We start from the raw sequence: 24,957 nt of genomic DNA, 5'->3' as shown, positions 1-24,957 counted from the left end.
TACAAGCTCTCCCAGTAAGGTGGTGTAAGGCCATCACACTGAATGGAGATTATGTCGAAAAATAGGATTTTGTGGCCTGAAGAGTGGAGAATAATATGGTTTATTGGAATCCTCAGTAAAACCAACTTGTTTTCAGAAAAAAAGTGTTGCATTAGTTATTGAATGCCCCTGGTATACATTTTATGGTGTGTTAATTATTTCATATATTACACACGAATGGGAAAAACAGACCCATGATAAAATTCAGCTGGAAATAAAGCAACTCAATTAAAATGAATTTATTGTGCAGAAAAATCATGTTGAAAACTTTTGTACAACTTTTTGCTAATAAACTGGCAGAAATTTAGCCAACTCTATCCACATCAATATGTGGATAAGTAGAATGGATGGAGTTTAAACTTATGTCAGTCTATGATTTTCTTCTCTCAACTCTTTAAATGCAACACAAACTCCGTGAACAACTTTTCTGTAAGTGGTACAGGTACACTATGTGAAAACAGCTTTGCTTCTCTTTTCTCCCGCCCTCTCACATTATTGACGATGTTGGGACAAACAATGAAGTTAAAAGACACTTCCAATTATGTGAAATGTCTCCAAATATTAGCCAGTTTTACATGAACAAAGCCCTTTCATCAATGTAATACAGTAATACAAGAATGTCTACTGTAAGCACACTAATAATTGCCGTATTGAGGATGGCATTGCTATAAGCCATTACAATTGGCTTAAATGTTCATACTAAACTGGCTTTCATACACAACGAAGCACAATCTCAGTTACATTTACAAAAAAAAAGAAAAAAAAAATATCAATCATAAATGAAGTCTAATGATGAAAAATCCATGATGGAAAAACAACAATATGAAATGGATAAACTGCTACTCATAACGCAGAAAACACATTGAGTGGCAGACAGGTTCATTGAAAGGAGACTGCTAGATGTTATCAGCTATCGGAATATGTCCTTCCTCGGATGTAGACAATACACACACACACATTCACACATGAATAACTCACACACATGAGGTTACTGTTGTTTATGGGCACTAAGGCCCAGCCAGTCAGCCCTTTGTGGCCGCGGACACAATGGTCATATGTATGTGTTTTACGCAAGAGTGAATGTGCACGTGTTTTGTCTACATTTGATGAAGGACTTCGTCCGATACCTAATAATATCTAGAAGTCTTCTTTCAATGTGCCTGTCTGCACTCATCACCTCCTCCTCATCTACATGGTAAGTCGCAATCTTTCTATTTCATACAAGAATTTGGATGGTTCATAAAGCACAGAATGAAAAAGCCCTCACACAACTAACTTTTATATGTTGAACTCTTGGAAGGAATCATACATTGAAAAAAATTTAAGATCTGTAATTAAAGAGTTCTAAACGCATGCAACATTTACGTAATATATTTGAAATAAGGATGTTGAGAGTAGCATGCAGACCAAGCCATTTAATGTTTGAAAACTCAAATATTTTATTTACTATTATTAATTAATAGCCTCACATATACACTGATGAAAGGAACAATTATGACCACCTTCTTAATACGAGGGTTGTTTTTTAAGTAAGGGCCGTTTGCGCGTATAGTCCCGTAGTTCGCGCGGACGCCGCAACAAGCCACCGCGCCACTTGTCGGCATCCTTCCCGTTCAGACTGATGCAAGTTGCAGCTCTGTAGCTGACGTGTACGCATCGCTGTGCTACTTTATAATGTTTACGATTATTCAATCGCCCGCCGCGTGTGAGATACGGTCAGTGATACGTTTTTTGACCGCGAGAAGCCTATCAGCAGCAGAAATTCATCGTCAGTTAACAGAAGTTTATGGCTTGAATGCAATGAGTGAAGGTAAAGTGCGTCAATGGGTTAGAGAGTTTAAAAATGGCCGTCAAAACGTCGATGACGAAGAACGCTCAGGGCGGCCCTCTGTGATCACTGATGATTTGGTGGCTGCAGTTGAAACAAAGATTCGTGAGGACAGAAGATTCAGAATTTCCACTCTTTCTTTGGAATTTCCACAAGTTTCAAGATCGGTTTAGTACAAAATTGTGTCTGAAAACCAAAACTTTAAGAAACTGTGTTCTCGGTGGGTACCCAGACTCCTCACAGAGGACCACAAAGGGAAGAGATTTGCCACTTCATTGGACTTTTTGATTCGTGACGAGGAAGAAGGGGATGACATGTTGAGTCAAATTGTCACTGGAGATGAAACATGGGTATCCCATATCACTCCCGAAAGCAAGCGACAATCGATGGAATGGCGACACACCACCTCACCCGTCAAGGTGAAAGCCAAACAGACGCTGTCAAAGCGCAAGATTATGCCAACTGTGTTCTGGGACCGGCGCGGTGTTTTGCTAGTGGACTTTATGCCACGAGGAACAACAGTCAACTCAGATGCCTACTGTGCAACTCTATAAGAAGCTCCGCAGAGCAATTTAAAACAAAAGGCGCAGCATGCTGACAAAAGGAGTTTTGCTCCTGCATGATAACGCTAGGCCTCATACCTCTCAAGACTCGGGATTTGATTGATTCTTTTGGTTGGGAAGTTTTGGACCATGCACCATACAGCCCCGACCTTGCTCCTAGCGATTTTCACCTTTTCCGGTACCTGAAACACCATCTTGGCGGGCAGTGCTTCAATGATGACGATGAAGTGAAAGCGGCTGTGAACTGTTGGCTGTCGGAGCAGGTGGCCAAATTCTTTGAAGAGGGAATTAAAAACTTAGTTGTACGGTATGACAAGTGCTTAAATAAACAAGGCAACTATGTAGAAAAATAGGTAAAAGTGTGTAGAATCAGAAAATAAAAGTTTTTTTACAAAAGTATTTATTTCTTTAAAAAAAAATAAAAACGGCCCTTACTTAAAAAACAACCCTCGTAGTTTGTTCATACACACACACATCAAATAAAGTTTTGCATCAGCTCGGTTCCCAGAACTCCTGAAGATAGATATCGACAGTGGATATTGTATCACAGACACATTCCCTTCAACTGTTCACAGATGTCACTAAACCCGCCCATAGATGTAAACAACCACACATGAGCAGCGCCTATTAGACAGAGGGGGGTCCGACAGCTGATCAGTTCCAGTCATTCCACCAGGAACGAGGTACACAGCTCATGTTGTCTGTAGTTCAACCATGCCTAGACAGTCAATACTGCGGTTAAATCGCATCTGCATTGCTACAACAAGAGAAGTGTCCGGGAGCCTTGGAATGAAGGAAAGCGATGTTGTTCGGACATGGAGGAGATACAGAGAAACAAGAACTGTCGATGACGTGCCTCGCTCAGGCTGCCCAAGGGCTACTACTACTGCATTGGATGACCTCTATCTAAGATTATGTTTCGGAGGAACCCCGACAGCAACACCACCATGTTGAATAATGGTTTTCGTGCAGTCGTGTTACGACTCAAACTGTGCGCAATAGGCTGCATGATGTGCAACTTCACTCCTGATATCCATGGCGAGGTCCACCTTTGCAACCACGACACCATGCAGCACAGTACAGATGGTCCCAACATGCTGAATGGACCGCTCAGGATTGGCATCACGTTCTCATGAACAACCAGACAATCGTCGGAGACGTGTTTGGAGGCAACCTGGTCAGGCTGAACGCCTTAGACACACTGTCCAGCAAGTGCAGCAAGGTGGAGGTTCCCTGCTGTTTTGGGGTGGCATTATATGGGGTCGACATACACCACTGGTGGTCATGGAAGGCGCCGTAATGACTGTACGATACATGAATGCCATCCTCCGATCGATAGTGCAACCGTATTGGCAGCATATTGGCGAGGCATTCATCTTCATGGATGACAATTTGTGCCCCCATTGTACACGTCTTGTGAATGACTTCCTTCGGGATAATGACAACACTCGACTAGAGTGGCCAGCATGTTCTCCAGACACGAACCCTATCGAACATGCCTGGGATACATTGAAAAGGGCTGTTTATAGACAGCATGACCCACCAACCACTCTAATGGATCTACGGCAAATTGCCATTGAGGAGTGGGACAATCTGGACCAACAGTGCCTTGATGAACTTGAAAGTAGTATGCCATGACGAATACAGGCATGCATCAATGCAAGAGGATGTGCTACTGGGTATCAGAGGTACCGGCGTGTACAGCAATCTGGACCACCACCTCTGAAAGTCACGCTGTATGGTAGTACAACATGCAATGTGTGGTTCTCATGAGCAATAGAAGGGGCGGAAATGATGTTTATGTTGATCTCTACTCCAATTTTCTGTATAGGTTCCGGAACTTCGGAACCGAGGTGATGCAAAACTTTTTTTTATGTGTGTACTTTTAGAATGAAAAACCACAGCAGATGCCTATGTATAGGTCTTGTAATTCCCTTAAATTATGGGGCAGTGTTTTGCAGTCACAGAACACTTGCACCCAATAGCATACCAGATGTGTTCCATCAGGTTCAAATCGGGAAAATTTGGTGGCCAAGACAACAATGTGAGTTCACTGTCATGCTCCTCAAACCACTGTATCATCATTCCAGCGTCGTGATATGGTCATTTATCCTGCTGGTATATGCCACTGCCATCGGGGGAGACTTCAAACAAGAAGAAATGTGGTCCATAAGAAATTTCACGTGGTCCATAGCTGACATGTGCCTTTGAGTCCTACCATAGGCTCCATGGAATACTAGGTGAATGTCCCCCATAACATAATACTGTCCTAAACTAGCCTATGTCTGTGGCATGGTAAATGTACATGCATCTATTCCGCCTGGATGACAGCATACCTGAACATGACCATAAACTTTTTGTAACAAGAAACATGATTCACCTGACCACGTGACACCTTTCCATAGGTCCACAGTCCAATCTTAATAATCCTATGATCACTGCAATCATAATTTAAGATGTCATCGGGCCAACATAGAAACACTTAGGTGTTTTTTTTACTCTGTCGTCAAATCCGGCACAGAATGCCATCTATCCCGTTTTGCAGAGTGGATGAGCCTCCGAGCTCCGCACTATGTGATGAGCTGTGGACATCCAACACCTTCTCGCCTACTAATGGTTTCACTATCCTTCAATTACTTTTCGTAGATGCTCATAGCGGTAGCATATGAACATCCAACCAGAGATACTCTTCCAAGCACCAGGCCATAACAATCTGCCCTTTGTGGAAGTCTCTTACCTCAGTAGATTTACCCATTTGAGACCTGTATCATCACTAGAATAATTACTCATTTGCCTCTGCTCTGATTATACTACCACATGAAATGCCTGCAACACCACCACCAGGCAGCATTTAACTTCCCAGTAGAAGTGGTCATCATGTTTCCACTTGTATTTGTGTGTGTGTGTGTGTGTGTGTGTGTGTGTGTGTGTGTGTGTGTGTGTGTGTGTGGTCTTTTTGTATTAGTTAGGTCTGAGGACATACACTGCCTGTAAGCTTTGCTGTGTTTTTAATGTTATTTATGTAACTATAGGCTACTCAATGCTTCAGCTACAAGGTGAATAGCTTGCTTTACTCCTTCCACTGTATTCCAATCAGAAATTTCGATTATCATAACAAAGTAACAGCATGTGCTTGGATCAAGCAGCACCCACAGAATGTCAACACGAAGAGTTTAGAGGAGAATGGGGTATGTACACTCCTGGAAATTGAAATAAGAACACCGTGAATTCATTGTCCCAGGAAGGGGAAACTTTATTGACACATTCCTGGGGTCAGATACATCACATGATCACACTGACAGAACCACAGGCACATAGACACAGGCAACAGAGCATGCACAATGTCGGCACTAGTACAGTGTATATCCACCTTTCGCAGCAATGCAGGCTGCTATTCTCCCATGGAGACGATCGTAGAGATGCTGGATGTAGTCCTGTGGAACGGCTTGCCATGCCATTTCCACCTGGCGCCTCAGTTGGACCAGCGTTCGTGCTGGACGTGCAGACCGCGTGAGACGACGCTTCATCCAGTCCCAAACATGCTCAATGGGGGACAGATCCGGAGATCTTGCTGGCCAGGGTAGTTGACTTACACCTTCTAGAGGACGTTGGGTGGCACGGGATACATGCGGACGTGCATTGTCCTGTTGGAACAGCAAGTTCCCTTGCCGGTCTAGGAATGGTAGAACGATGGGTTCGATGACGGTTTGGATGTACCGTGCACTATTCAGTGTCCCCTCGACGATCACCAGTGGTGTACAGCCAGTGTAGGAGATCGCTCCCTACACCATGATGCCGGGTGTTGGCCCTGTGTGCCTCGGTCGTATGCAGTCCTGATTGTGGCGCTCACCTGCACGGCGCCAAACACGTATACGACTATCATTGGCAGCAAGGCAGAAGCGACTCTCATCGCTGAAGACGACACGTCTCCATTCGTCCCTCCATTCACGCCTGTCGCGACACCACTGGAGGCGGGCTGCACGATGTTGGGGCGTGAGCGGAAGACGGCCTAACGGTGTGCGGGACCGTAGCCCAGCTTCATGGAGACGGTTGCGAATGGTCCTCGCAGATACCCCAGGAGCAACAGTGTCCCTAATTTGCTGGGAAGTGGCGGTGCGGTCCCCTACGGCACTGCGTAGGATCCTACGGTCTTGGCGTGCATCTGTGCGTCGCTGCGGTCCGGTCCCAGGTCGACGGGCACGTGCACCTTCCGCCGACCACTGGCGACAACATCGATGTACTGTGGAGACCTCACGCCCCACGTGTTGAGCAATTCGGCGGTACGTCCACCCGGCCTCCCGCATGCCCACTATACGCCCTCGCTCAAAGTCCGTCAACTGAACATACGGTTCACGTCCACGCTGTCGCGGCATGCTACCAGTGTTAAAGACTGCGATGGAGCTCCGTATGCCACGGCAAACTGGCTGACACTGACGGCGGCGGTGCACAAATGCTGCGCAACTAGCGCCATTCGACGGCCAACACCGCGGTTCCTGGTGTGTCCGCTGTGCCGTGCGTGTGATCTTTGCTTGTACAGCCCTCTGCTTGGGTCTGACACACCGGTGTCAATGTGTTCTTTTTTCCATTTCCAGGAGTGTATTATTACCTAACAGAATTAACTGTTGCAAAATAGATCATTATGCCTAGGTAGTACCAAAGGGAATCATGTAGTGAATAGATGACTGGATTTTTGGGGAATCTGAAAGGGACTAAATATCAATGTTAAAGCTCATTTCTTCCTTCAATACTTAAAGCCTTTCCAGGTGAATAAAAGAATGAACTGCCAGTTTGACTTTTGTGGTATCATCTGAGGCAGGGAGCCAGGTAAACAGCAGAGGGAAAGAAAGAAAATATCAAAAGTTATGGAAATGCAATGAAGTGGGAAAGGTGTGCTGGTCTGAAGCCGTCAGAGACCGTCCGGGGCCTAGTCTGCAGCAGGAATATAGAATACAGGCTTAATGCTCAAGTTACAGATGGTTAAAAGGGAAAAGTAATACTGAGAGCAAAAATGCCATAGATTGAGTCAATCTGTTGATCAGGAGCAGTTATAAAGCTAGTCAAAGATGAAGCAGAGGTAAAGTCCACCAGAACTGAAACAAATGCTGAAACACAGAAGAGCATTTTCTTTGATCCACAGAAAAGGTCCTACCAAGTCTTTGGATGAGGTATACACCATTGGGAGAGGGGGGGAGGGGGAGGGAGAGGATGTCATGAAAGTAATCTGATGAGCAGGTTCAATGGAGGAGAGCAGTGGTCAGAGCGAAATGACTCCAGATGAACTGATACTGGAACATCAGACCTGGGTAACAGTTGTGGAAGGCAAATTGCCCACCAGGAAAAAGGATATGGAGATCTGGGTGTTCGGGTTAACTCAGGACATGAACAACTTAGTAGTAATAGGTGATATCTGCTACATACAGGAGGAAACTCAGCTACCAGGAGGCTGTCCACAAGGCTTGTCCAAAAGGTGCCAGTCGTACACCTGATCCTGCAGTGGTGACGAAGGTCCAGTAGCTGTAATGTTGAGAGGTCACTGATCCATAAGCCAGGCACGCCTAATCTAGTCAGCATAGGACTAGTGCTTCATACAGACATATGAGGGTGGAGCAGCTCATACTACAGGAGGTATGACTGAAGCAGCAGGGCGTGCCGAGTTTCAACTGTAACAACACAAGCCTTCACAGATGGGCTTGAAGCCTCACTTCAGGTCACTTACAACAACATTCATCACTACATTCACAGGGCACCAGCACTTTGGCACACAGCATATGCGACTTATACAGTCATAACACTTCAAGAAACCCATTTTGGTATGACTAAATTCTGGCCATCCAACTGGGATGGGCAAGAATTAAAGCAGGTAGTCATTGAATAGTTAATTGTCGTAGTGTTGGCCTCTGCCAGCCAGGACTCAAGTGTCCTGCTGTCAGCAGCCATTTCAGCCATGGCTGGGACCACTGACTACACAAGGCTACATCACACCTGACTGAGCACAGTCACAGCAGTTCTACCCCAACACCTCACTGGTGGAGTCAGTTGGTCAAGGCCTACCTTCCAGCAATGCAAGATGTAGATTTAAGTTTGTAGTAAATTAATACAAGGACTCTTACCTCTGAGTAGCATTTGACTCACCCCGACCCACCATCCTCCACCACAGCACACCCACAAACTCTACAAGCAGTGTCAGAAGTGTTAATGGCAACTGCAATGGTGGTTCGATATTTGCAGCACAAAGAGCAATGCAAGAAAGTAGCAGCATGTGCCTTCTATAATCGCTGTGTGGTATTGCAACTACTGTTCAGGGATTTTTTCCTCTTCCTACTGTCCACTGTCCAATTTTAAATTATGTCAGGCACAGTTTCAATTGCAATTCTTGGGAAGGATCCACAGAATGAACCAATTGTGTGTACATATTGTAACCTAACAGGTCATGTGACCAGTGAACCAACTCACACAACATGGTAAGCTGGGCATACTGGCAAAGAGGACATTACACCATCCAGTGTAGGGAGAATATTTGGTTGAGGTGTGGAAGACATGGGTACCAGCGAACTTGAGCTGAACATAGACAGTAGGCGACTGAAGTCATAGTCTGTTGTAAGTAATGTTATTTGAATTAGGAATTTAAGAGTTCTCCAGGAGGCTACACTAGTAAGTAAGTGGTTTGACGAGTTCCCAAGACATATGCAGACCTTCTTCTTTTCCATTTCTGTAATAAGACTCCTACTATTCATTCTATTTCTAGTGAAGTAACAGTACACATTGCTGTAGAGCTGACATAGTAAAATGTAAATCAGTGTCTGATCAGTACCTTATGGTTTGGGTTTTTTGTCCTTACATCACATGATGCTCGCTCACAGCAGCGCAGTAAGGCATTGAGATACTGCGGATGTGAGATGGGTCATTAACCATGGCGTCATCAATACAGCTCCAGGTCCCTCGAAGTTCAATCGACATGATAGCAGAAAATCTGCCTTGGGTAAATATCTGAACCAGTGTATGGAATAATGGGATACATATCAGATATTAGAGAATTATGACAAAATAAATATTATACAGTTGTATTAGAGGCACAGGCTTGTAGCCGTTAAAGCACCTGTGGCTTAATAAGTGAATCAGTGGTACCAAAGAGCTCTGGAAGCACCACCTACCTAATTGACTGCATTATATGCTCAACAGGGATTGGGGTGAAGTTTAAGATTTAAGAGATAGTTCCTGACCATTACAGTCAAAAATGTGACTGTAATAAAACTTTATCATTAATTTCTTTTTGTAAATAGTTCAGGTTGAGCCCTTCTTACTGAATGTGTGAGCTAGTCCCTCATGACACAGTGATAAGCACACAGGGCTATTACAAATGATTAAAACGATTTCATAAATTCACTGTAGCTCCATTCATTGGCATATGGTCACGACACACTACAGATACGTAGAAAAACTCAAAGTTTTGTTCGGCTGAAGCCGCACTTCAGGTTTCTGCCGCCAGTGCGCTCGAGAGCGCAGTGAGACAAAATGGCGACAGGAGCAGAGAAAGCGTATGTCAAGCTTGAAATACACTCACATCAGTCAGTCATAACAGTGAAACGACACTTCAGGACGAAGTTCAACAAAGATCCACCAACTGCTAACTCCATTCGGCGATGGTATGCACAGTTTAAAGCTTCTGGATGCCTCTGTAAGGGGAAATCAACGGGTCGGCCTGCAGTGAGCGAAGAAACGGTTGAACGCGTGCAGGCAAGTTTCACGCGTAGCCCGCGGAAGTCGACGAATAAAGCAGAAGTCGACGAATAAAGCAAGCAGGGAGCTAAACGTACCACAGCCGACGGTTTGGAAAATCTTACGGAAAAGGCTAAAGCAGAAGTCTTACCGTTTACAATTGCTACAAGCCCTGACACCCGATAACAAAGTCAAATGCTTTGAATTTTCGGCGCGGTTGCAACAGCTCATGGAAGAGGATGCATTCAGTGCGAAACTTGTTTTCAGTGATGAAGCAACATTTTTTCTTAATGGTGAAGTGAACAGACACAATGTGCGAATCTGGGCGGTAGAGAATCCTCACGCATTCGTGCAGCAAATTCGCAATTCACCAAAAGTTAACGTGTTTTGTGCAATCTCACGGTTTAAAGTTCACGGCCCGTTTTTCTTCTGCGAAAAAAAAAAACGTTACAGGACATGCGTATCTGGACATGCTGGAGACCGACAGCGCCGACTTCATCTTTCAACAGGATGGTGCTCCACTGCACTTCCATCATGATGTTCGGCATTTCTTAAACAGGAGATTGGAAAACCGATGGATCGGTCGTGGTGGAGATCATGATCAGCAATTCATGTCATGGCCTCCACGCTCTCCCAACTTAACACCATGCGATTTCTTTCTGTGGGGTTATGTGAAAGATTCAGTGTTTAAACCTCCTCTACCAAGAAACGTGCCAGAACTGCGAGCTCGCATCGACGATGCTGTCAAACTCATTGATGGGGACATGCTGCGCCGAGTGTGGGAGGAACTTGATTATCGGCTTGATGTCTGCCGAATCACTAAAGGGCCACATATCGAACATTTATGAATGCCTAAAAAAACTTTTTGAGTTTTTGTATGTTTGTGCAAAGCATTGTGAAAATATCTCAAATAATAAAGTTATCGTAGAGCTGTGAAATCGCTTCAATCATTTGTAATAACCCTGTAATAAGCTTTTGGATAGTGTGTTACCTGAAGGATAGAATAAGTCAAAGAAGATAAGTGATATGTTGTTCAGGCTAAATCGAGAGTCGAGGAAGATCATACAGGGAAAGGGGGGTATATGAAGGTTTGCAATGTTGGTGGGAGTACTGCAGTAGGATGTCTCCCTGATTCCCAAACCCCTGTTTGCTGCCAAATAGATAGTGGGCTCCTTAGACAGACAGCTTGGAGAAGGTTACAGGAAGCTGTGTGTGTACCACTAAAGTGAACATATGTGTAGTGTAAATGTGACAACACAGCCCTGGTATTTGTTCTCAGGACTAGTGTGATTTTCAGTGGCAGTCACTTGGTTGGAACCATGTATACTGTGGAGAGATTTTAAATGTGGTTGGATCTTAGCTGTCAAAGTGTCACAGATGGACTCATATATATGTTGTGAGCCAAAGACTGACCAGATGTGTCCACAATAAACCATAAAAAATAAACTAGTTTGAGGTGCAGCAACAGGGAGAAATCAGTGGGTCAAATTCTTCAAAGAGGGAAAGAGTGTAATGACACAAGCCTAGCAGATAGACTTTGTGTTGTAAGATGGCCAATTTTAGAAATATGATGACCCACCATTGCATCACAGGGACCACAGGGTATTACTGTCTCGTGTAAAGCGTTACGATGTTTATCATTATCAGGGGCACTTTGGCAAGGGACATACGTAACTCCTGCAGCCACAACACCACAACAACTGCATTTTAGCATGTACAAATACTGGTCGTCCAGCCAGGCTGGACCTGCACTGCAGCAGCAAGTCTGAGTAGTCAACTGTCATAGCGTCAGCCTTGGCCATGAGTTCACCACTGCTCTGTCTTCATCTAGCCACCACTAATGGGCTGAGGGTTGAACTGAGGTCCTCCTATCCAATGCCAGTTGTCACGAGTGTGCTGCCAGTCCAAAGTTTGCTCCCCCGACATCTCTACCCACCATCTGCCATGGCCTGTGTGGCACTCAACAGTTTTTTTTTTTTTTTTTTTTTTTTGGTGGGGTTTAAGGGCGCTCAACTACTGAGGTCATTAGCGCCCAGTCACTGTTGTTAGAGCACATGGAATCTAGTAAAACTCAAGGGGAGGGGGACACCAGAAAGACCTGACAAAGATGGAGATAAAATAGGTAAAATGGTTAGATGTCTTTGGACAAGCCAGTCAAAGTTATAAAACGCAGAACACGAGCAGCTGCTCGAGCGACATCAGCTAAAATATCCGGTAAAGTAGATGGCAGGGACAGGACAACAAGAGATTGACTAAAGCGGGGACACGACAACATGGCGCACTGTTACTGCCTGACCACAAGGGCACTGCGGGGCTGGGTCACTGAAGAGCAGGTAGCGGTGGCTAAACCGGCAATGCCCAATCCGCAACCTGGTCAGAAGGACCTCCTCTCGCTGAGATGGTCGGGAGGAGGTTGTCCAAGCAGTTGCGAGCGGTTTTACTGCCCGGAGCTTGTTTCCTTGGAGGGATGACCAAGCATCCCACCACAACGACACAAGCCTCTGACAAACATCCCCACGAACATCAGATGACGGGACACAATGGGAGGCTGGTCGAGGCAGGAGGGCTACAGCCTTGGCTGCAGCATCCGCAGCCTCATTCCCAGGCACTCCTACATGTCCGGGAACCCACAGAAAGCTGACAGGAGAACCATTATCAGCGAAAGAATGGAGGGACTGCTGTATCCATTGAACCGAGGTTTGGACCGGATAGGGAGCTCCAAGGCTCTGAAGAGCACTGAGTGAGTCAGAGCAGAGTACATACGATGAATGGCGGTGGCGGCGGGCATACTGAACGGCCTGATGGAGAGCAAAAAGCTCAGCCGTAAAGCTGGAACATTGGTCGAGGAGCCGGTATTTAAAGGCGGCGGCCCCGACGACAAAGGCACAGCCAACACCATCGTCAGTTTTGGAGCCATCGGTGTAAATAAAGGTGTGGCCGGCAAGTCGAGCACGAAGTTCGACAAACCGTGAGCAATACACTGCAGCCGGAGTACCCTCATTCGGGAGTGAGCGGAGGTCGAGATAAATATGAACCGGAGCCTGGAGCCAAGGTGGTGTCGGGCTCTCACCCTCTCTGAAGGTGGTTGTTGTTGTTGGTCTTCAGTCCTGAGACTGGTTTGATGCAGCTCTCCATGCTACTCTATCCTGTGCAAGCTTCTTCATCTCCCAGTACCTACTGCAACCACATCCTTCTGAATCTGCTTAGTGTATTGATCTCTTGGTCTCCCTCTACGATTTTTACCCTCCACGCTGCCCTCCAATGCTAAATTTGTGATCCCTTGATACCTCAAAGCATGTCCTACCAACCGATCCCTTCTTCTAGTCAAGTTGTGCCACAAACTTCTCTTCTCCCCAATCCTATTCAATACCTCCTCATTAGTTACGTGATCTACCCACCTTATCTTCAGCATTCTTCTGTAGCACCACATTTCGAAAGGTTCTATTCTCTTCTTGTCCAAACTGGTTATCGGCCATGTTTCACTTCCATACATGGCTACACTCCATACAAATACTTTCAGAAAAGACTTCCTGACACTTAAATCTATACTCAATGTTAACAAATTTCTCTTCTTCAGAAACGATTTCCTTGCCATTGCCAATCTACATTTTATATCCTTTCTACTTCGACCATCATCAGTTATTTTACTCCCTAAATAGCAAAACTCCTTTACTCCCTTAAGTGTCTCATTTCCTAATCTAATCCCCTCAGCATCACCCGATTTAATTTGACTACATTCCATTATCCTCGTTTTGCTTTTGTTGATGTAATCTTATATCCTCTTTTCAAGACACTGTCCATTCCGTTCAACTGCTCTTCCAAGTCCTTTGCTGTCTCCGACGGAATTACAATGTCATCGGCAAACCTCAAAGTTTTTACTACTTCTCCATGAATTTTAATACCTACTCCGAATTTTTCTTTTGTTTCCTTTACTGCTTGCTCAATATACAGATTGAATAACATCGGGGAGAGGCTACAACCCTGTCTCACTCCTTTCCCAACCACTGCTTCCCTTTCATGTCCCTTGACTCTTATAACTGCCATCTGGTTTCTGTACAAATTGTAAATAGCCTTTCGCTCCTTGTATTTTAACCCTGCCACCTTCAGAATTTGAAAGAGAGTATTCCAGTTAACGTTGTCAAAAGTTTTCTCTAAGTTTACAAATGCTAGAAATGTAGGTTTGCCTTTTCTTAATCTTTCTTCTAAGATAAGTCGTAAGGTTAGTACTGCCTCACGTGTTCCAACATTTCTACGGAATCCAAACTGATCTTCCCCGAGGTCCGCTTCTACCAGTTTTTCCATTCGTCTGTAAAGAATTCGCGTCAGTATTTTGCAGCTGTGACTTATTAAACTGATAGTTGGTAATTTTCACATCTGTCAACACCTGCTTTCTTTGGGATTGGAATTATTATATTCTTCTTGAAGTCTGTGGGTATTTCGCCTGTCTCATACATCTTGCTCACCAGATGGTAGAGTTTTGTCATGACTGGCTCTCCCAAGGCCATCAGTAGTTCCAATGGAATGTTGTCTACTCCCGGGGCCTTGTTTCGACTCAGGTCTTTCAGTGCTCTGTCAAACTCTTCACGCAGTATCTTATTTCCCATTTCATCTTCATCTACATCCTCTTCCATTTCCATAATATTGTCCTCAAGTACATCGCCCTTGTATAAACCCTCTATATACTCCTTCCACCTTTCTGCCTTCCCTTCTTTGCGTAGAACTGGGTTGCCATCTGAGCTCTTGATATTCATACAAGTGGTTCTCTTCTCTCCAAAGGTTTCTTTAATTTTCCTGTAGGCAGTATCTATCTACTCCTAGTGAGACAAGCCTCTACATCCTTACATTTGTCCTCTAGCCATCCCTGCTTAGCCATTCTGCACTTCCTGTCGATCTCATTTTTGAGACGTTTGTATTCCTTTTTGCCTGCTTCATTTACTGCATTTTTATATTTTCTCCTTTCATCAATTAAATTCAATATTTCTTCTGTTACCTAAGGATTTCTATTAGCCCTCGTAGTTTTACCTACTTGATCCTCTGCTGCCTTCACTACTTCATCCCTCAGAGCTACCCATTCTTCTTCTACTGTATTTCTTTCCCCCATTCCTGTCAATTGTTCCCTTATGCTCTCCCTGAAACTCTCTACAACCTCTGGTTCTTTCAGTTTATCCAGGTCCCATCTCCTTAAATTCCCACCTTTTTGCAGTTTCTTCAGTTTCAATCTGCAGTTCATAACCAATAGATTGTGGTCAGAATCCACATCTGCCCCTGGAAATGTCTTACAATTTAAAACCTGGTTCCTAAATCTCTGTCTTACCATTATATAATCTATCTGATACCTTTTAGTGTCTCCAGGATTCTTCCAGGTATACAACCTTTTTTTTAGGATTCTTGAACCAAGTGTTAGCTATGATTAAGTTATGCTCTGTGCAAAATTCTACAAGGCGGCTTCCTCTTTCATTTCTTCCCCCCAATCCATATTCACCTACTGTGTTTCTTTCTCTCCTTTTTCCTACTAACGAATTCCAGTCACCCATGACTATTAAATTTTTGTCTCCCTTCACTACCTGAATAATTTCTTTTATCTCGTCATACATTTCATCTATTTCTTCATCATCTGCAGAGCTAGTTGGCATATAAACTTGGACTACTGTAGTAGGCATGGGCTTTGTGTCTACCTTGGCCACAATAATGCGTTCACTATGCTGTTTTAGTAGCTAACCCGCACTCCTATTTTTTTATTCATTATTAAACCTACTCCTGCATTACCCCTATTTGATTTTGTATTTATAACCCGGTAATCACCTGACCAAAAGTTATGTTCCTCCTGCCACCGAACTTCACTAATTCCCACTATATCTAACTTTAACCTATCCATTTCCCCTTTTTAAATTTTCTAACCTACCTGCCCGATTAAGGGATCTGACATTCCACGCTCCGATCCATAGAATGCCAGTTTTCTTTCTCCTGATAACGACGTCCTCTTGAGTAGTCCCCGCCCGGAGATCCGAATGGGGGACTATTTTACCTCCGGAATATTTTACTCAAGAGGACACCATCCTCATTTAATCATACAGTAAAGCTGCATGTCCTCGGGAAAAATTACGGCTGTAGTTTCCCCTTGCTTTCAGCCGTTCGCAGTACCAGCACAGCAAGGCCGTTTTGGTTAATGTTACAAGGCCAGATCAGTCAATCATCCAGACTGTTGCCCCTGCAACTACTGAAAAGGCTGCTGCCCCTCTTCAGGAACCACATGTTTGTCTGGCCTCTCAACAGATACCCCTCCGTTGTGGTTGCACCTACGGTACGGCCATCTGTATCGCTGAGGCACGCAAGTCTCCCCACCAACGGCAAGGTCCATGGTTCATGGGGGAAGTCTGAAGGTGGTAGGGAGGGCAAAATCCAATTGTCGAAGCAGGCGACGGAAGCGGACTCCGGGGGGCAGCAGGGCAGACACATACAACCCGTACTGACGGTCGAGAGAATCGGCGAACAAGGACTGGTAAGAGGGGTGGTCGGGCATAGACAACAGCCGGCAGGCATACCGACACAGCAGTACGTCGCGCCGGTAGGTCAATGGTAATTCGGCAGCTTCAGCATAAAGACTCTCGACAGGACTAGTGTAGAAGGCTCCGGGCGCAAGACGTAACCCCCGATGGTGGATGGAGTTGAGACAGCGTAAGAGGGATGGCCGAGCAGACGAGTAGACAAAGCTCCCATAATCCAGCTTCGATCGGACTATGGACCGATACAAGCGAAGCAGGACAGTGTGATCCGCTGCCCAAGATGAACCACTAAGAACTCTGAGGACATTAAGGGAACGTGTACAACAGGCCGCCAAATAAGAGACATGCGGAGACCAACACAGTTTCCTGTCAAATGTGAGCCCTAGAAACTTAGTTGTTTCCATGAATGGGAGAACAACGGGACCGAGATGTAAGGATGGCAGAAGGAACGCTTTATATCGCCAAAAGTTGATACAAACCGTCTTCTCTTCAGAGAACCGGAAGCCATTTGCCACGCTCCATGAGTATAGGCTGTCTAGACAACGCTGAAGGCAGCGCTCCAGGAGGCATGTTCTCTGGGCACTGCAGTAGATCGCGAAGTCATCGACAAAGAGAGAGCCTGAGACATTAGGTGGAATGCAATCCATAATTGGATTGATCGCGATGGCAAAAAGGGCTACGCTCAAGACGGAGCCCTGAGGCACACCGTTCTCCTGGAGGAAGACGTCTGACAATACGGAACCCACACGTACCCTAAACTTTCGATCCATTAAAAATGAATCAATAAAAAGGGGCAGGCGACCGCGTAGGTCCCACCTGTGCATAGTGCGGAGGATACCTCCTCTCCAATAGGTATCATAAGCCTTCTCCAAATCGAAGAACACGGCTACTGTTTGGCGCCTTCGCAAAAAGTTGTTCATGATGAATGTCGACAAGGTCACAAGGTGGTCAACAGCGGAGCGGCGGCGACGAAAGCCGCATTGGACATTGGTAAGTAGCCGTCGAGATTCAAGAATCCAAACTAACCACGCATGAACCATGCGCTCCATCACCTTACAGACACAGCTTGTAAGAGAAATGGGGCGGTAACTAGAAGGAAGGTGTCTATCCTTCCCGGGTTTGGGTATAGGAACAACGACGGCGTCACGCCAACGCATGGGGACCTGATCTTCGGTCCAGACGCGATTGTAGGTACGAAGAAGGAAGCTTTTGCCCGCCGGAGAAAGGTGTGCCAGCATCTGAACGTGAATGGCATCTGGCCCCGGAGGAGAGGACCGCGACAGTGCAAGCGCACGTTCGAGTTCCCGCATAGTAAAGGGGGCATTATAAGTTTCCAGATTCAGCGAGTGGAGGGAAGGTCGCCGAGCCTCTTCTGCCTCTTTCCTGGGAAGGAAGGCAGGGTGGTAATGGGTGGAGCTTGAAACCTCTGCGAAAAACTGGCCGAAGGTGTTGGAGACAGCCACAGGATCAACGAGGACCTCATTACCTGAGGTCAGGCCAGGTACCGAGGAGTGGGCCTTAATGCCCGACAGCCGGCGCAGGCCACCCCATACGACAGAAGAGGGAGTAAAACTGTTAAAGGAACTGGTGAAAGAGGCCCAACAAGCTTTTTTGCTGTCTTTGATGACTCTACGGCATTGCGCTCGGAGTCGTTTGTATCCAATACAATTCGCCAACGTAGGATGGCGGCGAAAGGTGCGTAAAGCACGTCGTCGAGCACGGATAGCGTCTCTACAAGCCTCGTTCCACCAGGGGACGGAAACGCGACGTGAAGAAGAGATAGTACGAGGAATGGAACGTTCGGCAGCATTGATGATAACAGCCGTGAGGTATTCGACCTGACTGTCACAACTGAGAAAATCGTGGTCCAGAAAGGTCGCCAGGGAGGAGTAAAGTCCCCAGTCAGCTTTCGGTATGTTCCAGCTCGAAAGACGTGGGGATGGGGTGTGGTGCAGGAGACGAACGACACAGAGGAAGTGGTCGCTCGAATAGGTGTCAGAAAGGACATACCACTCAAACCGACGAGCAAGAGTGGTAGAACAGATTGAGAGGTCCAAGTGGGAGTAGGTATGAGTAGAGTCCGAGAGGAAAGTTGGGGCGCCAGTATTGAGGCAGACAAGATTGAGATGGTTGAAGACATCCGCCAAGAGTGAGCCTCTTTGACAGGATGTAGGAGAGCCCCAAAGGGGATGATGGGCATTGAAGTCGCCAAACAATAAAAACGGCGGGGGAAGCTGAACAATCAGGTGCATCATGTCAGCCCGACTAACAGCGGATGACGATGGAGTGTAGATGGTACAAACTGAAAAAGTAAAAGCAGAAAGAACAATACGGACAGCTATTGCTTGGAGTGGGGTGGTCAATGGGATGGGATGGTAATAGACATCGTCCCGAACGAGCAACATGACCCCGACATGAGCTGGGATACCGTCCACAGGGGTGAGGTCATACTGCTCCGAGGTATAGTGGGTAAAGGCAATATGGTCAGTCGGGCGCAACTTGGTTTCCTGGAGACCAAGAACGAGCGGACAGTGCAGGCGGAGGAGCAGTTGTAATTCCTCCCGATTAGATCGAACCTCTTATGTTCCTATGTAACAAGGCCATTGCTAGTCAAAAAAGAGGGGGAACGAGACGGGGGAAGAGCTGGTCACCTCGACGGCCGCGGAGGGCCAGGTTTCGAGGGAACAACGCTACAACCGGCGGGAGGCGGATCCTGTTCCATCGAGTTGTCGCCAGCTGCGGCCGCTGTCCCTGGTGGTGTAGGAGGGGCAGCATCATTTGCCGACGAGAGGCCAGCTGAGCGCCTGGCAGCAGAGCGTCCCGGCGAAACTGAGGACAGCCGGGAGCAGCGACTCACGGATGGAGCGTCAGACGAAACGCGCCGGGGTGGAGAGGGGGATAGAGACTTCTTCTTGGAAGTCCAAGGAGGCACAGGGGTGGTGGGCTGGACCCGAAGAAGGTCCTCACGCGCGGGGTCCGTTTTGGAACGCCAGACCTCGGAAGCTGGGGTCCGGAACGTTTCCCCGATGGACGCCTGAGAAGAGGATCGCTTCTCAGGCGGCGAGAGGGGGGGGGGGGGGGGGGAGGAAGGGTGGCCCCTGTGGCAGAGGGGGCGGGGGCCACGGGGGAGGAGGGGAGGAGGATTTGGAAGGGAGGGATTTGGGAGGCAGAGGCGGAGGCAGAGACCCGGATGGGGGGAGAAGGCGGAGGGGGGACAGGATAGGGGTGAGGATACCGCGGAAGGAGGGGACACAACTGAGGCAAACGAAGTGGTCAACGGCACGGGATGGAGGCGGTCATACTTCTTCCTGGCCTCAGAATAAGAGAGACGATCCAAAGTTTTGAGTTCTTGTATCTTCTTCTCCTTCTGATATGCGGGGCAGTCTGAGGTTCTAGGCGAGTGGATGCCAGGACAATTAACGCACCGAGGTGGTGGGGTGCATGTATGTTCCTCACGAAGAGGACGTCCACAATCGCCACAGAGGGGCTCAGCCTCACACCGTGACGACATGTGCCCAAAGCGCAAACACTGAAAACAGCGCATAGGAGGCGGGACGTAAGGTCGCACGTCGCACCGGTAGCACATCACCTTTACCTTCTCCGGGAGAACGTCCCCCTCGAAGCCAAGGATAAAGGCCCCGGTGTCGAAGCGACGGTCTTTGGGGCCGCGCTGGACTCACCGGACGAAATGCACGCCTCGGCGCTCCAGGTTGGCCCTGAGCTCCTCATGAGATTGCAGCAGGAGGTCCCGATGAAAAATAACCCCCTGCGTCCTACTTAGTGCCAGATGTGGGACAATGGACACTGGGATGTCCCCTAGGCGGTCGCACGCCTGGAGCGCCGCCGACTGTGTGGCGGAGGTGGTCTTTATAAGAACGGACCCCGAACGCATCTTACTGAGAGCCTCGATTTCCCCGAAAATTGTCCTCAATGTACTGAACAAAGAACATGGGCTTGGAGGTGGCGAACGTCCCCCCATCGGTTCGCCCCAAGCCGGCAGGCCTGTCCCTCCTCCCAGGGAGTGACCAAGGGGGAAAGGGCAGGAGAACCAGAACTAGAGACAGTACCTTTCCTTTTGAAAGACTCGGCCGCAGAGCGACCTGATACGTGTTGACGTTTCATCTGCGAAACGTCCGCCCCGATACCACCCACTTCGACCAGGGGCTCTCCCCACGGGCGCCACCCAGCCTCAGCAAGGGCCACCTGGCAGGATGACCGTTGCCGGGAGTCCTGATGCCCCAAGGAGACGGGCATCTACTCCTTGGCGGACGTGGGGAGGGTGCAGCTCAGGTATCGGCAGTACGATCCCTGTGTTGTCAGGGGGCTACAACCTAGAGGGTACAAGACGACCCCACCACAACGGGCTGGCTACCGTGCTGGATTTCTGGTGCCATGGAAAGTCCATCAGAATCGTAGGTGCAGATGGGGACGGACTATGGGCGTAACTTGTACAACCCATCAGGTGTTTAGGCCCAATTTGAGGAATAGTGGGTATTGTTACAACGCCGGTACAATGCTGAGTGCCAAGGTCTTAGTGCACTGAGGACCAGTGGTACACGACGTAAGGCGTCCTTCCCCAAAAGGCTCGTACTTCTGTAGAATTTTGAAAAATGGAGGTCAAACCCCAAGGGGGACCATCGCATGGAAGGCCGAAACGGTTGAAACTCCTTTTAGTCGCCTCTTACGACAGGCAGGAATACCTCGGGCCTATTCTTACCCCGGACCCACAGGGGGTGCACTCAACAGTCTATGACTACACCTGGGTTCGCACCTCTACTACAATGCTTTGCAGCAGGTGCATGAGATAAGGCCTGTCTTCCAGCACCATCTGATGTGGGCCCAAGTTGAACTACAAGATGTAAAAGGTCACATTTGACTCATCCTGACCCACCACCCTCTAGCAGAGCACATCTAAGCTATCTGCAGAATGGGTACCTCTTTTTATGCTGATAAATACTGGGTATCTGTGTCAACTAAGCATCAAATAAAAGTGCCAAAAAAACTATATAACTCTAAAAAACTGAGCAGTAATCCAGGAGGTATGGGTGGCTTACTAAGTGGCCTTGACATGGCAAGCATTAACATCCCCCCTCCCCCTGACCCTTTTTTCAGATGTACAAGATTGCACAAAAGCAAGATCATTGAGAGACAGTGGACATAATTCTGACACCAACTTAATGCCATATTTAGAAAGGAAACTTTTCAAAACACAGGGTGTATACATGGACAAGAAAAAAAAAAATTCCCAGATTTCCCGGGTGAAAATACACTTTTTCCGTGTTAAGTGACAGTGTACTTTTCCTCGGCACTGTAAAACTTATCAATCTTTAGAATGTTTATGGTTTTCTACACAGACATAGAATTTGCCGGCACTTTACAAAACAAAACCTGGGAGGGGGGGGAGTAATCACGTTTTGGAAAGATCTTTAATGTGCAGCAACATGTACACTACATTTTTTCGTGTTACGGAGGTATAAATTTGAATTCCACCACAAACACTACATGTTACTTTCCGAAGCAATGAAATCAAGATTGTGACATGCTTTTGTAAGCCAGCTACAGCTCCTGTCACGTGATCTCGCCAGCTGATGACAGCATAGGACATTTGATGTAGTCAATCAATAGCAAGATCACTCTTAAGTATCATGAACACACAAAAAAGAAAAGTTAATGGTTTAAATTAAGATACATAGTACTGCTAAAAAAAAAAACAAATAATACTGGTCATGAAGATTAATAAGCTGCAAGAGAAGCTAAGCTTCCACATATATTGCTGATCTTTTTGCGCGCGTTACACTTTAAGGTAAAAAAAATGGCTCTGAGCACTATGGGACTCAACTTCTGAGGTCTTCAGTCCCCTAGAACTTAGAACTACTTAAACCTAACTAACCTAAGGACATCACACACATCCACGCCCGAGGCAGGATTTGAACCAGCGACCGTAGCGGTCTCGCGGTTCCAGACTGTAGTGCCTAGAACCGCATGGCCACTCCGGCCAGCACACTTTAAGAAACATCACACAAATGTGCCAGTAAAATTTGTAATAACGACATAAATGTCTGACCTTACGGGCTCGAAATTCTTCTAGCTGGTCGTCCTCAAAGAGTTGATTTTTAAATGAGAATCATTCGCTCTGTGATTTAAGAAATTCATCGTACAATCTCACACATAGTTCGTCTTGCGTAAAAGGAAATTTACTTTGAAAGTAATACTTTTCGAACCACCATTCGCAATATTTGCCCGTGACTTGTTAGAAATTGGTTCGTTTCAGCAGTTACCAGAGAGCGCCAGATAACAGGCGTCACTGCGCCTGCGCAGCTACGATGACGCAGGAAGCCCGCATGTTCGTACGTGTAAAACAATGAAAGATCATACATTATGTCATAAAAGAAACAAGACCTCAAAACATACTTCAAGAGCATTGGAATTTCGTAAACCATACTAAAATGCATAATTCGCCTTAATGTGCACAATTGTGTGTCCACATTCGGATGTAAATTTTCTTGAGTTCCAGTACCGCATTATCTCATGTTTGGTTCTTTATTATGGCATAATGCCATACGAGCTAGAAGATGGAAAACGTGCACTTGAAATGCAGTGAACAGTTGAAACTAGCCAACAGTGTGAAATTAAACACTTCGTTTCAAATAAACTGACTGCCTCAGGACAAAAGACTAATAAAAGCCTAATCTCTTTAGCAAACCGACAAAAATAACTTCATTGTTCTGCAAGGTGATTAATGCTTGACTGTCCGAAAGGTGGAAATAAAACCAGAAACTAACAACATATTTTAGCCTTCCGTAATTATGCAAACATATTTTAATTCATTTGGTAGTCCCCGGCTACAGAAATTCGTTTTGTTTTCATTTAATGTGAGAGCAATAAACGAAGAGGAAACAGCAAAATAACTAAACATAAACACAGGTCACGTGGAGACTACCCACCTCCCCACTACAACTCAGACTGTTCTGTGCATCAGCCCTGGATCTGTGACATTTCCAAACCGGGACAATACTAGATAGTGGCACCCAGCCACACTTCTGTAGCCAGAAGCGGGAGAAGGTACTACTCAGATGCGACTCAACTGCGCATGCGCAAGAGCTCGCCCGCAACTGCTCAAATGAATCTAATGAAAAAACAGCTGTCACATCACGCTCATCGGAGGCAATTTGTTGTTAGGAAGCACTGCATATTCTTCCCAAAGCCTTTGACACACTTGGGTTGTCAGACGCTTGTATGAGCACTGTGTTTTGTTGTTGTATATGGTGCATTTCCTTTGCGACTTAAGTTTGATTTTCTTTTTTTTCTTTCTCTCGTTCATGTTTTGTTGGTGCAGTATTATTCTGCAGAAGCGGGATACAGTAATATCCTTCGTTAGAGTATTGGTTATTACCAGTCAAAATCACAAAAATTTAACTGGTAACTAAACAATGAAAAATTCCTGGAATTCTAAGAAATTCCCGGGTTTTTCCCAGTTTTCTCCTGTACAAAAAAATTCCCAGGTTTTTCCCGGATCTCCTGGGTCATATACACCCTGAAAACATCAGTCTTGTTAATCACTCTGAGGTGTTCGTGACATGCTAGATTTTAGAATCACAGATTCCTTCATCTGTCATAAAAGGAAAAGGGGTTTCAAGAAAACAATGTTAAACAAGTATTAAATAGGAATAATCATACAAATATTCAGTCCCAGGAGAGATATAATAAGACTTAACTCTAGTCTCATTTGTGACGCATCTTAGTTAATGAAATCAACTCAATCTTTAATACTCACGGAACAAGAGATCCTGGTGGATAGATAAGATCGCCGATAACGAGAGTATCAAGAAGATCTAGAGGAACTTTGCGGTATTCTAGCTGTTTCAGGGCAATAAAGTCATATTTTACAGTGGTTAATGTAGCACTTGAAAGAAGAACTAGTCTCTCTTTCTCATTATCCCAAAAACTTATCCTGTGGAAAAAAAACAGAGTAAAAAAATAATGGTATTATAATAATTCACAAAAAACATACGAGGGGGAAACCATTTATTACTAGCAATATTACACTCTGTAGTAATGCAGGATTCAGCAGACTCTTAAGTCATTGAACCATAAATTTGTTATTCACACAGAACAGAGCACAAGGAAAAAAGATGCACACAACTGATATAGGAGGTAAGTTCGAATTCTTTCCCTTCTTAAACATGCACGTGAAACAGAAAAATGTCTCCCCTTCTTATCTCACTTCCATTTTACTCAGAGTCCTCCCCCCTCCCCATTCCCCTACAATTACATTACACACAGTAATAAAATAGCACATATGAAATAC

General features: G+C 46.0%; 1 protein-coding gene across 2 annotated transcripts in view; it reads right to left on the bottom strand.

Moving 5' to 3' along the window:
- The window catches only part of LOC124606660 (tumor protein p63-regulated gene 1-like protein), a 112,796-nt gene that overhangs the window by 73,521 nt on the left and 14,318 nt on the right, over positions 1-24,957 (bottom strand). For both annotated transcript variants that reach the window (XM_047138665.1, XM_047138666.1), the window contains exon 3: positions 24,424-24,600. In XM_047138665.1, coding sequence (XP_046994621.1) covers positions 24,424-24,600 — 177 coding nt within the window. The remainder of the gene's footprint in view (positions 1-24,423; positions 24,601-24,957) is intronic.

This window comes from Schistocerca americana, chromosome 3 (genome assembly GCF_021461395.2).
Source record: "Schistocerca americana isolate TAMUIC-IGC-003095 chromosome 3, iqSchAmer2.1, whole genome shotgun sequence".
NCBI classification, from domain to species: domain Eukaryota; kingdom Metazoa; phylum Arthropoda; class Insecta; order Orthoptera; family Acrididae; genus Schistocerca; species Schistocerca americana.
This window is presented reverse-complemented; position numbering and strand designations above follow the sequence as displayed.